This window comes from Thermobia domestica, chromosome 15 (assembly GCF_964235325.1).
Source record: "Thermobia domestica chromosome 15, izTheDome1.hap1.1, whole genome shotgun sequence".
NCBI lineage: Eukaryota > Metazoa > Arthropoda > Insecta > Zygentoma > Lepismatidae > Thermobia > Thermobia domestica.
The window spans coordinates 190,336,141-190,352,599 of record NC_137468.1 but is presented as its reverse complement, the minus strand read 5'-3'; the positions used below and the strand labels follow the sequence as shown (position 1 = coordinate 190,352,599).

At 34.2% G+C, this 16,459-nt stretch overlaps 1 protein-coding gene across 1 annotated transcript in view; it reads left to right on the top strand.

Moving 5' to 3' along the window:
• The window catches only part of Hml (hemolectin), a 403,631-nt gene that overhangs the window by 322,456 nt on the left and 64,716 nt on the right, over window positions 1-16,459 (top strand). The window contains exon 76 of the mRNA XM_081740590.1: window positions 3,309-3,409. Coding sequence (XP_081596716.1) covers window positions 3,309-3,409 — 101 coding nt within the window. The remainder of the gene's footprint in view (window positions 1-3,308; window positions 3,410-16,459) is intronic.

Here is a 16,459-nt window from a genome sequence, read left to right as displayed (position 1 = left end):
TCAGCAAGTCATAGACGACTTCTGGAAGTCCTGGACTGTAACGGTGCTCAGGATTATCATCACTGCTTTCGGTATGGTGGGACCATCGTCAAAACAGCAACTTTCAATAATACCTTCAGATTGGGTGAAAGAAAGAGATCACGTAAGGAAAGTCTGGTTACTATGTGGAATATCGTAACACTCAGAAACTCACGAACCCTATTTTCAGTTTCTGTTTCATTTTTAAGAAATGAGACACGAAACGTGCACACAGCTTCCATTTTTTAAAAAAATCTTGTGTCATTATTTGAAGAACAATGTTCTTATTCACTTCTTACGAGTTCTGATATTACCTTGAGACTTGCATTTCAGTCATTCAAAATGATATCCAGAACTTTATCAATCATTTTAAGTGTTATGACTTGTCTTGTACTGTACAAGGGTGCTCATCATGTTTCAGACATTCTCTGCTAGCACTGAACCTTTTGTATGCCATTCTGGAATACAGCAATGGAAAAAGGCGATTGACTCTTCCCTAAGCGCGCACAAACTTGATATCCAGTTTTTGATCTATTGTTGGAACAGTGACGAGGAAACAATATCGCGAAACTAGTCTAAATTTAGCCGCGTCATGGGCCACAATGACGACTGACCGAGCTTGATATTTCTGTTAGGTTTCCAAGGTCACATGCAAGATGGAAGGACAATTTGAGTTCAGTTTTCAGCAAATTAAAAACAATGTAATTTTCTGTACACTCCAGCTATACCACCGTTGTATGTTCCAGCCGTACAACCGTTTTTCCCAAACTAAATTTTACCAAACGGAAAGGACTTTTGCCGATGACTGTATAATAATGTACCAAATATTTACCGGGACGACATATTGTTTCATGATACAGATGGTTGCCGCTATGCACTAAATAGAAATATATTATATAAGGATGTCCGATACGCAAATAATGCGAAGTGCTTGGCTGCTGAGTTAGCATGCTTGTTTCTCCAAAATATCGACATGTCCAGGCACCCAGCAGAAAACAACAATAGTCCTATTATGTAGCTATTGGCATCTCACAAGAATGCCTTGTTTTCTAAATATATTCTGAAAGCTTCTAAATGCTTGGTAAGTCAGTGCAGATAAGTACACGGTGTAGCAAATATAAAATTCTTAATAGAGGGTAAAGTTTACTGTTAGTTCGACAGTAAATACTAAATACACAAATGGAGATTTCTGAGCTATACTTATCTATGATGAAGGCACAGCAAATAGAATTATTATCTAGAATTACCGTTCGTATTCAATATAGTAAAATCAGGTTGCTGTTCTAGCAACGCTTCAAACTTTAGGGGTATTTGTGCGTACTAATATGTTCTTTAGTGTGTAACGACAACCAAAGTTTGAGTTTTGGCGGACTCAACAATCATAGTGGAAAAAGCACAAACGTATACCAAATAAAGAAATAGTCACACAAATTCATCCGGAATGAGAAACTCGTAGACACGAACATACCGTAAGCATGTGTCCTGAGGAAGTGTTCCATGTCGGTTGTAAATCTGGGTCCCGCGCAGAAGAAAGCTGCAGGAGTGGTCAGAATACATGTGCGGACTGCATAATTCTTCAGAAGTCCTTCACGACGATAGGCTAATGGTGGTTCGTTTGCTTTAATATAATGGCTAGCAAAAGGACTAGTACCGTTCGGAAAGTACTAGACGATTTCTCAGGTGATGAATAGTGTCAATTACTTCAGCAAGAAGGAACGAACAAACGCGTAAACAATATAACCATAATCTAATTTGGAGCAGATTAGACCACGAAAAAATACTAATAAAACAATATGATCACCACCTTCATGAACGTTCCACTGAATCGCCGCTTAAATAGACAATATAAAGAAATGTATCTTACTTAAGCGTTCCGTCACCGTAACATACCTTTTCTTACATTCTATCCTCCTGTTATAATGCGACAATTAGTGACAAAGATTACTAAACCTAAGCGTCAGTTTTAAACGCTTTTTTTTTTGTTTGTTTGTTTGTTTAGGAATTGTTTTGTAAATCACGTGTAAAATCTCCTTGCTAGAACAAAAAAAAAATGATTGCATTTGACAATGAAGGTTAATGCTAGTACGGTATACGCAGCATATTGTGTTTGGAAGTCCACCAAAGATAAAATTGAGATGCCGTCCCCGGTGGGCTACTGACGCGTGACTTTGATGCAGGGATCCCGGGTTTGCTTCTCGGCGGGAAACCATTTGAACAGTGCCGCATTTCCCATTAGGCCAACTACTCCCATGCCTAGAGTGCAAAATTTAAAAATTAAATACTATTTTAATTTTTTTTTCGAGTGAAAAGGTTAAAAAAACAAGAGCCATGAACAATTTTTTTTTTTTTTTTTTAACTATTCTGATATGTTTAATAATAGCGTATGAAATCTTAAAAGTAATTCAGAACATGTTTCCCATTTGTTATTTTTTGTTATGTAGTTGTAGTTGTAGCATCCAGTAAGTGGTATTTAACTGCAATAAATTGTAAATCACTAATTAAACATAATTTAGTTATATAAGTTTTATTTTTAAGTTAGGGATCAAGGGGTAGAGAAATATGAAATTATTGGGGGCGCCGATTAAATGCGGCACTACATTTGAGCACATTATAATGGTCCAGACTTCACATCAAACTGTAAATTCATGTCTTGTGTAGTCTCGGCGCTGAAAGTGACTCTAAATTTAAATTAACAACAACAATAAAATTGAGATGCACGTGTTAAAATAACAATAATTTCTCTTTACAACAAAACATTAATAAGGTTCTGCATAATGGTAAACCATTATTTTTACATTATGATGAGGGCAATATGATGCATGAGTTGAATAAGGCCAATCATGGTAGCAACACGGTCATGCACCATTTTAAGTCTTTTAACCAAAGAGATCTTTTTAAGAGTTTCAACAAGAAAACTCACCGCAAGAATCTCTTCTTATCTTCGTTGAATAGATTGATCTGATTGTTTATGGTTTTATGGAAATGACTGTAGTCTTGTGTGAAGAGTAATGAAACTTGTTTTCAGGATTATTATGTAATTAACGACTTCATAAATATTTCAGTCACATCCTTTACTCTGGCCTTCCTCAGGGCAGAATTTTCTACTTACAGGTCAATGCGAAACTCGTACGTTTTTAAAATTTTTTCTTCGTTGGATTTTCATGTTCGACGAAGGCGGCTATAATTTAAATTAATTTAAATACAAACTAGCTACAAAAGGAAAGAAATTTTACGATTGAAAATGTTACCTTTTTATGCTCTTTAATTAACCTAATATGTATTCTCTTCAGTGCCCCCAGAAGCATGTATCTATGACGTGAAATACGCTATAGATTCGACAGGAAAAGAAATAGAGTTGAACCAGAGCCACAGATATAAGTCTTTACACAAGGTACGAAATAGTATATTATTATTTTAGCTTTAACATTTTTTTAAAAAATATCTGATTTTAATGTTGTTAATGGAGCTTCCTAATAAAAACGTAGAGTATGTTCTTTTGTGATTAAGAAATATAAAGAGAAAAGGATACAAGTGCCGTAAAATCAGAAAATATTTATATAGGGTTATTCAAAAAGTGCGCCGGTTTTGATACATAAAATTATGAACTTTATTTTTTCAAAACACACTTACAAAATTCATAAAAATGTTCATCACACATTCCGATTTCAGATATGGTGAATGACGTCGGGCATATGACCTCCTCTACTGCGTCGGCATGCAGTAACTCTGTTCGTGAAATTCCCTATGACTGCCTGACACGTTTCCACTTGGATTTCGCCGACCACTGCGACGATGCCCAGAACTTTTAATGATCACTGTTGCATAACTTTTTCATAAGTCTGCGAACTGTTGATTCATTCGGTGCCTCATTTCGCTCTAGAATCGCTCGAAGTCGCCTGACAGGTGCTGCATAACTTTCTTCGTTCTGATAAAAAGTTCTCACAATTACACACGTTGTGTTATTGTAAACTGCTCCATGGCTAGACACAGACTGAAGAAATGCGAGAAAGTCAGACTCAGGCGACAATCGGAATGTTTGTGGATAGAGCAACAATACAAAACAATCGAGAAACTGAGAAACAAAAATTTTACAAATGATCCAGAAACCTGCATGCTTTTTGAATAACCATATGTTAGGAAAAGTTCTGTGTAGTAATACCAGTATATACAAGAAAACACAATGGTTAAAAGATTTCTTAGTTTCGATATCCAGTAAATGGAACTGAGAATTAGGTGTAAGTAACAGGCCAATGATAAATGCTTTAATTATTATTTCCTTGGATTTTACGTTTCTTCTTGGGTAGGATGACCCAGCAGTGTTGAACTAACATGCAATATGAAAAGTTCTTAGCATGTTTATAGTGGACAATGTCGTATCAATGAGGTTCAGTAAATGTTCTGTCGTCTCTCGCTTTCCTAATTTGTCTATCATTTACTTGCGTTTATCATTTACCACCTTTAGTCTACAAGAGATAATTTTTGGGCCTTAGACTGATAATTATCATTTTATTTCAAACTTCTTCTCAAAATTTTTAGGGACTTTCACTGCTCCTGAATTTATGAAAAACGGACTTCCTCTTTCCGTCTTCCTGAAGTACTTTCTTCTCAAGTTAACAATCTTGCGATTAATTTGGCGGCACTCTTCCCTATCCTGAGACAGACTTTTATTTCCGTGTACTTTTTCTTCCCTACATCTTGTATTATTGTTTGACATAGCTTTCAACTCTTCCCCATTCTAAGTCAGACCTTTTACATCCATATACTTTTCCTTTCCTATATTTTGTATCATTGATTGACAGAGATTTGCACTCTTCCCAGTCCTGAGCCAGACTTTTTATTTCCATGTACTTTTTTTCTTGCTTACATCTTGATTGTTGTTTGACACAGGTTTCAACCTTTCCCTATCCTAAGCCAGATATTTTATTTCCATGTAGTTTTCCTTCACTACATCTTGTATTATTGTTTGACATAGCTTTCAACTCTTCCCCATTCTAAGTCAGACCTTTTACATCCATATACTTTTCCTTTCCTATATTTTGTATCATTGATTGACAGATTTGCACTCTTCCCAGTCCTGAGCCAGACTTGTTATTTCCATGTACTTTTTTTCTTGCTTACATCTTGATTGTTGTTTGACACAGGTTTCAACCTTTCCCTATCCTAAGCCAGATATTTTATTTCCATGTAGTTTTCCTTCACTACATCTTGTATTATTGTTTGACATAGCTTTCAACTCTTCCCCATTCTAAGTCAGACTTTTTACATCCATATACTTTTCCTTTCCTATATTTTGTATCATTGATTGACAGAGATTTGCACTCTTCCCAGTCCTGAGCCAGACTTTTTATTTCCATGTACTTTTTTTCTTGCTTACATCTTGATTGTTGTTTGACACAGGTTTCAACCTTTCCCTATCCTAAGCCAGATATTTTATTTCCATGAAGTTTTCCTACACTACATCTTGTATTATTGTTTGACATAGCTTTCAACTCTTCCCCATTCTAAGTCAGACCTTTTACATCCATATACTTTTCCTTTCCTATATTTTGTATCATTGATTGACAGAAATTTGCACTCTTCCCAGTCCTGAGCCAGACTTTTTATTTCCATGTACTTTTTTTCTTGCTTACATCTTGATTGTTGTTTGACACAGGTTTCAACCTTTCCCTATCCTAAGCCAGATATTTTATTTCCATGTAGTTTTCCTTCACTACATCTTGTATTATTGTTTGACATAGCTTTCAACTCTTCCCCATTCTAAGTCAGACCTTTTACATCCATATACTTTTCCTTTCCTATATTTTGTATCATTGATTGACAGAGATTTGCACTCTTCCCAGTCCTGAGCCAGACTTTTTATTTCCATGTACTTTTTTTCTTGCTTACATCTTGATTGTTGTTTGACACAGGTTTCAACCTTTCCCTATCCTAAGCCAGATATTTTATTTCCATGTAGTTTTCCTTCACTACATCTTGTATTATTGTTTGACATAGCTTTCAACTCTTCCCCATTCTAAGTCAGACCTTTTACATCCATATACTTTTCCTTTCCTATATTTTGTATCATTGATTGACAGAGATTTGCACTCTTCCCAGTCCTGAGCCAGACTTTTTATTTCCATGTACTTTTTTTCTTGCTTACATCTTGATTGTTGTTTGACACAGGTTTCAACCTTTCCCTATCCTAAGCCAGATATTTTATTTCCATGTAGTTTTCCTTCACTACATCTTGTATTATTGTTTGACATAGCTTTCAACTCTTCCCCATTCTAAGTCAGACCTTTTACATCCATATACTTTTCCTTTCCTATATTTTGTATCATTGATTGACAGATTTGCACTCTTCCCAGTCCTGAGCCAGACTTTTTATTTCCATGTACTTTTTTTCTTGCTTACATCTTGATTGTTGTTTGACACAGGTTTCAACCTTTCCCTATCCTAAGCCAGATATTTTATTTCCATGAAGTTTTCCTACACTACATCTTGTATTATTGTTTGACATAGCTTTCAACTCTTCCCCATTCTAAGTCAGACCTTTTACATCCATATACTTTTCCTTTCCTATATTTTGTATCATTGATTGACAGAGATTTGCACTCTTCCCAGTCCTGAGCCAGACTTTTTATTTCCATGTACTTTTTTTCTTGCTTACATCTTGATTGTTGTTTGACACAGGTTTCAACCTTTCCCTATCCTAAGCCAGATATTTTATTTCCATGTAGTTTTCCTTCACTACATCTTGTATTATTGTTTGACATAGCTTTCAACTCTTCCCCATTCTAAGTCAGACCTTTTACATCCATATACTTTTCCTTTCCTATATTTTGTATCATTGATTGACAGAGATTTGCACTCTTCCCAGTCCTGAGCCAGACTTTTTATTTCCATGTACTTTTTTTCTTGCTTACATCTTGATTGTTGTTTGACACAGGTTTCAACCTTTCCCTATCCTAAGCCAGATATTTTATTTCCATGTAGTTTTCCTTCACTACATCTTGTATTATTGTTTGACATAGCTTTCAACTCTTCCCCATTCTAAGTCAGACCTTTTACATCCATATACTTTTCCTTTCCTATATTTTGTATCATTGATTGACAGAGATTTGCACTCTTCCCAGTCCTGAGCCAGACTTTTTATTTCCATGTACTTTTTTTCTTGCTTACATCTTGATTGTTGTTTGACACAGGTTTCAACCTTTCCCTATCCTAAGCCAGATATTTTATTTCCATGTAGTTTTCCTTCACTACATCTTGTATTATTGTTTGACATAGCTTTCAACTCTTCCCCATTCTAAGTCAGACCTTTTACATCCATATACTTTTCCTTTCCTATATTTTGTATCATTGATTGACAGAGATTTGCACTCTTCCCAGTCCTGAGCCAGACTTTTTATTTCCATGTACTTTTTTTCTTGCTTACATCTTGATTGTTGTTTGACACAGGTTTCAACCTTTCCCTATCCTAAGCCAGATATTTTATTTCCATGTAGTTTTCCTTCACTACATCTTGTATTATTGTTTGACATAGCTTTCAACTCTTCCCCATTCTAAGTCAGACCTTTTACATCCATATACTTTTCCTTTCCTATATTTTGTATCATTGATTGACAGAGATTTGCACTCTTCCCAGTCCTGAGCCAGACTTTTTATTTCCATGTACTTTTTTTCTTGCTTACATCTTGATTGTTGTTTGACACAGGTTTCAACCTTTCCCTATCCTAAGCCAGATAATTTATTTCCATGTATTTTTTCTTCCCTACATTTTGTAATATTGCTTAACACAACTTTCCATCTTTCCAGACTTTTCATTTTAATGTGCTTTCTCTTCTCTATATCTTGTTTTATTACTTGGCACAGATTTCTACTCTTCCTTAGCCTGAACCAAACTTTCTATTTCCATGTACTTGTCCTTTCCTACATCCTCTTTATTTCCATGTACTTTTCTTTCCTACATCCTTTTTATTTCCATGTACTTTTCCTTTTTACATCCTTTTTATTTCCATGTACTTTTCCTTTCCTACATCCTTTTTATTTCCATGTACTTTTCCTTTCCTACATCCTTTTTTCCATATACTTTTCCTTTCCTACATTTTTTTATTTCCATATACTTTTCCTTTCCTACATCCTTTTATTTCCATGTACTTTTCCTTTCCTACACCCTTTTATTTCCATGTACTTTCCTTTCCTACATCCTCTTTATTTCCATGTACTTTTCTTTCCTACATCCTTTTTATTTCCATTTACTTTCTCTTCCCTACATTTTGTATTATTGTTTGACATAGCTTTTCACTTTTTTCTATTCTGAGCCAGACGTTTTATTTCCATGTACATTTTCTTCCCTACATTTTGTATTATTGGGTCTAGTTAATTCAATAGCAGCCTTATTCTAGGTATTTTTCATTCTGTCATATCTCACTTGGTAATAGCGCTATTCCTGCATGTTTCATGTATCCAATCGTCCTATCTCTTCTCTTGAAAATAGTATACTTGTTTGTTCTTCTATTATTTCTAATATCCTTTCATTATACCCATCTAATTTTCAACATCTTTTTTTATCACCATATTATGAAGGTTTCCATTCTCCGATTCACATCAGCCATTTCTATGTTTCATATCCAAACAATGTCACACTGCACACATATGATTTCTTCAAACTTTTCTTAAATTTCATGACGATATTTGTGATTATAAGTTTTTATTGTTGATGGAATATCTTTTTCGATTGAGCATTTCTGGATTTTACATCTTGTTTGCATCTATTAGCGTTTGTTATTTTAGTTCCTAAATAATTGAATTCGTGCACCACTTTCGCCATGTTATCTCCCATTTTGATCTTCATTGTTATTATTATTATTATTATTATTTTTTTTTTGTACTTCTCAGAACACGCAGCATGAGAAAGGCGATTTTTAAAACTTTAAATGATCAATAATTTTAAAATTTATCGTAACTAATATCTATAGAGTCAAGTTTCGTTCATGTTGAACACTCATTTCTTTCATTACTGGCAAAATTACATTTTCAATATCACATTTAATTATCATTTTCAGTACGGTGAGGAAGGGCCGTGGTGGCTCAGTGGTAGAGCGTTCACCTCTGGTGCTTGGGGTCCCGGGTTCGATCCCAGCCCCCGCCAAGTGAACTTTGTGGTGGACAAACACCGTGTGCGTGGGTTTTCTCGGCGTTCTCCCGTTTCCTCCCACTTTCTTCATTTTACCGTTTTATTCATTTCTCGTAATCACAGTCTCCTTTAGCATAACCGTGGGACGTAAAACTCAAAGAGTACTGTGAGGGGTAATAATGTTTAAAAAGAAGCGTAAGCAAAAGGCTAGTACTTATCACAAAAAACAAAATATTCTTCTAAATAGCGCTTTCGGAAGATTATTCTTCCATCTTCAGCCTAAATCCAATTCAAAGAGGATTCAAAACATGGAGGGGAATGTGTATAGGTAAAAATTGGTTAAAAGGGTTTTAAAATGTAAAGCACAAATCTTCTGTTAAAAATGGACATGGTCACTTATTAGTTACTTTTTCACTGTTGTTCACTGTTTCCTTTTCCCTTCTTCCAGACGGCGAAAATGAGTAGTAAAAAGATTGTGAAATTTTCATCCAAATCACGTTTATTTCTCCTTTGTCTAAATTAAGTGTAGGTTTCTCTTTATGAATGTAATAGGATTCTTTAATTTTTCGTTCAGTTGCTGTTTCTGCTTTCTCTATCCAACATGGATCTGCAATCCTATGGCTATAGTCTCTAAGATGTGCGGCCAATCCAGATAACTGTTGCAAACATGTTTTACCGCTCCTCAAAAAGTAGTGGCGTTTATCGAGTTAAATGTCAGTGGGAAAAAAGTACATATAGATCAAACAATAAATAATATTTTTACCAGAATAGCACATTCGCACATCGAAATCTCATAGTTTGCAACAGTTATCTGGGTTGTGAGCGCATCTTAAAGACTATAACCATAGCAGTGCAGATTCATGTTTGGTAGAGAAAGACCTACATTCAATTTAGATAAAGGAGAAATAATTGTGATTTGGAGCAGTCTTTTAACTACATATTTCCGCCGTTTGGAAGGCAGGAAAAAAAAAACTGAACAACAGTGAACAGTGACTAGTTAGTGACCATTTGCGTGTATTCATTTTTGACAGAAGACTTGTGTTTCATATCTTAAAATCTTTTTAACCATTTTTTATCTATCCAGATTTCCTCCATGTTTTAAATCCTCTTCGAATTGGATCTAAGCTGAAGATGGGAGAATAATCTTGTAAAAGGGAGAGTCGTCGTTGCCATAGAAACCACCGTTTCTTAATTTTGAACATACTAGATTCGATTGAAACGAGAAAACTTTTTATCGGACTTCTAAAGAGAATGAAATAAAATAACTAAATACATGACCGTGTTTATTACATCTAGGATTCCCAGTCACGACCCCCTTTTCAGTTTTATTAAAAAATAGAAGAAGAAGATGAAGAAAGGAAAAGGAAAATAGAAAAGGAAAGAGGTAAAGTAAGAAGGTGATAAAGAGGAAGCTGTTACTGAATATTTTGAAAAATATGGTAAAGAAAAGTGAATAATTATCGAATTCCAATAGCTATTGGGTTAATATTTGGTATTAAGGTGATCAAGGGTAGACACATGTTAACCCATACATCCCCGATCTAGATCCATTTAACCCTAACTACCAAATTATCCCGATCTAGATCTGAGATAGACGAGAAAGTTTAAGTTTACAGTTTATTCAATATTTCCAGAAGTTCTAGACTAATATCCAATATTTGAAAAATAAACGACGAAGTTGATGGCATGTTAGAATCGACCACAAAGAAAAAAAAAAAAATCAGAGTATTACATATTCGTAGAAAATTTTGACTCTCACAGTTCTCCCATGCTGATCATTCGTTCAGACTACTTCAGTCCCTTTTACTTCCTTCATAGAGCCAACTTAAGTTAGTATTAACATTCAATGAGTTTAATTGATAACTACCATTAATTATAATAAGTCACACATATATGTCAAAATAATGGATGCACTTAATAATGAACCTACATTTCACTCACACACACATTCATACAGGACAATGTATACTTCGGGTTGTATTTAGTTAAATTAAACTAACCTAACTACATTACTATATACATTTATTACATTTCAATAAAAGAAAAATTAGTTGGACATAACAGGGAAAAAATTTAATACATGGAAAGAATGTTTCATTAACATGCATAGAAATTCGCTAATTTTATCAAGACCAAATAACACATTTCTCTTCCTATATATATATTAAAAGTTGAATTACATAAAAGAGAATTTGACAAAAAAAAAAAAAAATGAAAGACAAAAATAAAAAAAATTCAAAGATCAATACATTTAGGATTCAATGTAATGAATATATATATATATCGTTGCGGAAAAAGAAAGAAAAAATAAATAAAAAAAAATATATATATATATATAATTGGTTAATCATTCTAAAAAAAAAACACTTTAGTAACATTTTATTAGGTCTCTGTCCCAAGAGGAGGCATTTCGACGATTTTATGAGTCTTTGTTCTCACATCGATAATAGCTCCTTTTTCCAACTCTCTTTTCGCACTGTGGTTTGTGTCCATGAGAGTGTTTAATTGTTTTTGTTTTAGCTATAGACAAATAGTCGCTTCATATCACATATATATTTATATTTCTCATTTCGTCACTCGACGCACTCAATATAAAATTTCAAAGTTTATCAAGGTTAAAAAAAAATTTTGAATCCAGTCACAGATATTGAGAACATATTTCCATATTCCGGTATTCACCTTAAGTTATCAACTAAATTTCTCTTCATTAAATTTAAGACCAGTAATTTTCTTTATAGTATAGATCTTGTAGTCAAAAGATTCTAGTCACTGAATAGTTAAATTTCTGATCGTAGGGGAAGGATTTGTTTCAGAGTCTACTGATAGAAGATTCGTTGGTGGGGCACACTGTTTCGTAGGTTATTAATTTCACTTTGATCTTGCGAATAAATTTGGATGAGGATTAGGGTTATTTTACTTATCTTACGACCTGCTACTCGTTTTACTTACATGCGGTATTTAACATTATATTCAACTTTAATAGTTACAGACATCAGTAACCACTCAACAAAATGTAATTTACTACAATATACGCGGTAACACTATATGTCACAAATAGTTGGTAAAGGTCGGGTGTCAAAAACCTTTGGCAACCTAAACAAAACCAGGGTAAATACCGAGCCCATTACATACATACTCGTATATATATATATTCATATTATTCAATACAATAAATTTCACTTTAATATCCATCGTAGTATTTTGTCGACGTTTAAATTCTAATAACCGTTCATATTCGACAAGTATTCATATTTTATAAATGTTTATATTTTATTGGCTCAAAGACAAAACAAAAACCCTGACTATCAAAATTCACTTTTTTCTCTCATAAGGTTGCAACATTGTACTTTCTATGTATAAACCCGATAATCAATAATCATTTTCAATTTACTAAAGATCCGCATATATATATATAAAAAATAGTTGGTGTTATTTAGTGACATAAGAGGTGGAAATGTAACAAATTGAGCAGGCACGTAACTTTTAAAACTATGTAAGCACATATATAGATGTATATAAAAAAAAATCAATGTTATTGGAAACTAGTGGGCCCAGACTACTAATACATACACACTATATGACCAATCAATAGAAATAAAAACCAGAAATCAGTTGTCAATGGATATAATTTGTATGATCCATGAATAACGAATGTTTCTAGGAATCCGAAAGCATAGTGTACCTTCCCATCAATTTCTCCAGTGGTGGATTGAATATCGCGAAAATGGTCCCGAGATGTGCTGCAATACCTCCACGAATTGCATCCCTCGATGTCTCAGTTAGTACATACGATCGAAATAAGTGATATGGAATATTGTACATTTTCATGAGTTTCAGAAACCGGGGGGGGGGGGGCAAGGTTGAAAAATTAAAAAAAAAATCTCGAAGTAATGAAGACAGGGAGAGATAGAGAAGAAGGAAGACGAAGAATAGTGGCGCCAAAGACTTAAGTGAGAAATAACTAACGCTACAAAGACAAAAGTCGAATTTCTATCTCAACAAATCCATAGCCAAAATATTCTTAACATGCCAAAAGGGTGGTCTACTCAAATACGTAGACTCAAGGAACGCCCTGCTGCCAAGGATGCAAGTTCTGTGTCCATCAGATCCCAATCCCACAAGAATTTGGTTGTAAGATTGAAATCCGATCCCCGTATCCGGCCCAAACCAGCAGGTTCCCGGAAATCGTCCGGAAGGTTAGAGAAGGCGCTAATTTAGAATTTCAAGAAAAAAAAAAAAATCATCCGACCTCTTGGAAACTAGAAGATTCCAGAATAGGGATGAAATTAGAGTAATAGCTAAGGTATCCCTAATTAGTAATTCGCCAAAATTAAAAAAAATTAAATAAATAAACTGAATTTTGGATCGGTGATTTCAATTACCGAAACATCACCGATGGCTACCCAGCGCAGACATGCCACCGTCTGGGACGTCGTTAATTTCCCTCATCTAATTAGACTAAGAAAAGACATGAAAATACTTAAGGGGACTAGGGGTCGACGTCCGGGTACGCTAATTAACATGCATATTAATTTAGTAGCAGTTAATTTAATCGGATAGTCCGAACTGAGTTATATGAACACTGCACAATAACTAAATAAAGTAAGCGACAAAAAAAAAAAAATCTCTGAGAGGCAATGAATGTTAAAGGTATAAATGACCGAAACCTGTACTTTTCGATGATCACAGAATATAGCAGTTGGTTTTCTTAATTATCATTTCTGTCAACCTTTAGAAGTAATTCCCACATGATACTACTCTATCTATTGAAAGGCTTAAGATCTGGGGCTGTTATTATGAGGTACATAAATGCAAAGTAACACACAATTCCCAACTATAATTTACATTCAAGTAGCAAACTCGGTTGGATGAATGCACTGGTGTGGAAGTCAAAACGCGAGAGATTTTTTTTTTTTTTTCGTAAACATATTCATATTTTCACTATATAAAATTCACTAGGCCTATCCATTTAAATATAGGGGTCGTCATCTCGTTCATATTATATATCATATTATTAACATATCATTACGTTCATTCATTATCTACTAATTTTCGCACGAAGTAATATTTTATAAACACCCTATTTCGTACATTTTACACGCAGGCCATACACATATCTACATTACGCAGTAATAAATATATATATATATATATATATAACTATCACAATCTATCACGCTCAAACCACCACACGATCACATTCATCGAACCACGTACTCTTTATTTCGAAGCACCCAAATTGTATTTACCTTGCAGGTTTAAAAAAAAAAAATCATACATGTATTTACGGAAAGTTAAATTGTCAATGATTAATCTATTTCTGATTTGTTGATAAAACTGAAGCAACAATGGAATTTTCGACAGCCACGGGAAAAAAGAATTTAATACTACATTTTTAAACAAACAGTAACAGCATATGGGCTTTACTTCTATTAAGAAAATAGGTATTCTTTATTTCGGCGGATATTTCAATTTCTACTGACCCTAGCAAGCTGAAATTTTCAGTACAGTAAGATCTCATGCTATTTTATACGAAGGTATACTCATCTGAACCGAAAACCATGTCCAATGAAAGTAATTTTTGAATAAATGACTAAAATCCAACAACCTAGATCACTAAGTTATGCGATGTCGTATTGTCAACAAACAATTGAGTACCGAAACCGGACGCTGTGGCGCTGTAGTGGAGGCATAATTTACCGTGTACTGAAATGTATACTTGTACTCATTAATCAGAAATTTAATATTTACTCTGGTTTATTTATGTTAGAAAAATGGTACTAAATTAACGCATATTTATACACTGTCCTAACCGAAAAATTCACACACTCACACAAAACTACTAACTACATACACCACTGTTAGTACTATACATAAAGACAACTAACTAAACCAAACATGCACCATTGAATTACATGCATATTGAAGAAAGTAACCTAACATATTAGATTTAAAATACATTACTCCCTCGTCGGTATATACAGTCGGCTCTATTAAACTTAAAGGGGGGCAAAATGAGAAAGGTAACCCTAGGTCCAATTGACCTGACCAATTGTTTACATAATGATTGCTAAAGATTGATGCCCTGGGGGCACCTTAACGAGGTTTATTGAGGGACCCTTCCCCTGAGAGGGGAAAAGGCCCTAAAACAAACAATAACTAACCCATCCCCCGCTAAAAATAGTTCAATTTGGAAAAGGGAATAGGAGCCCTTTTTTGTTAGCTTAAGCTGCCATTCTGCTGATTAGTATTACGGTATTAAACCTACTACGTACATGCACTTAAAAAAAAAAAAATCACATCCACCGAATACACGAACAAATTGCACAAAACCAGGTCGTATTTCCCTAATCCCTAACTGAGTTTTAAAAGATCAAAAATCACTATTACAAACTGTCTATGCTTTGGCTTGAATGACGAGCAATATGGCGTCCTAATAAACAGAAATCCGGAATCAGATATTTTTCCCTGGTTTTACAGTTCTTTCAACAAAATATGGATTTCCTGGCTTCTGATTGATCACACGACGTTTATCAATGAAATTAACTGGATATTACCTTGAGATAGTTAGAATTTCCATCCTTTTACCGCAGATATGTAGAAGAAGAAATCACGGGCTGCTCCTCGTAGTATGTCTTCGATTATTCTCATAACATTGCGCCGAAAAAGCCAGAGGTAGGAGAATTCCTCCAATCAGAACGAAAACTTTAGCCGCGGAAATTACAAAGCGAATGGAAATTTGGTAAATCCAGATATAACCGGATCTGAAAGTGACTATGGACTACTGAGAGGGGGTGAGGGAAAAGGTTAGGTACCTGACTAAATTCTACATTGGTCTGAAATTAAGAAAATTTATATCCAATGACAGAACTATGTTTCGGTATGACGTCAGAATGGTAAATCTGGAAACTTTTCAACTTATATATCAGAAAATGGGATTTACACTTAATCAAAATGTAAATAAATATATTATACAGTGGGAATATGGTTATTAATGAAACCTTTCGATTCATTGTATTTAATTCGAAGTAAAGGGAGTAAATAAATTGTGTAGCTAAACCGAAATTGAATAAAAAAAAAATTACTAGGTACAGGGTGCGTAAAAAAAAATTGCCATTACTTTCAACTGTAATGGTACATTACAGTTTTCCCCGGCCCATTAACAAAATTTTGTTAGAATAACAAAATTTTGCTAATTGGGAATACTAACTACTGATGCTTGTTAAATTAACACACTCATTCATCTCATTCAAACATTACCAGTCACACTAGGACAGTATATTATATCTACTTGGGGTATTGCGCGAGTAATTCATTACG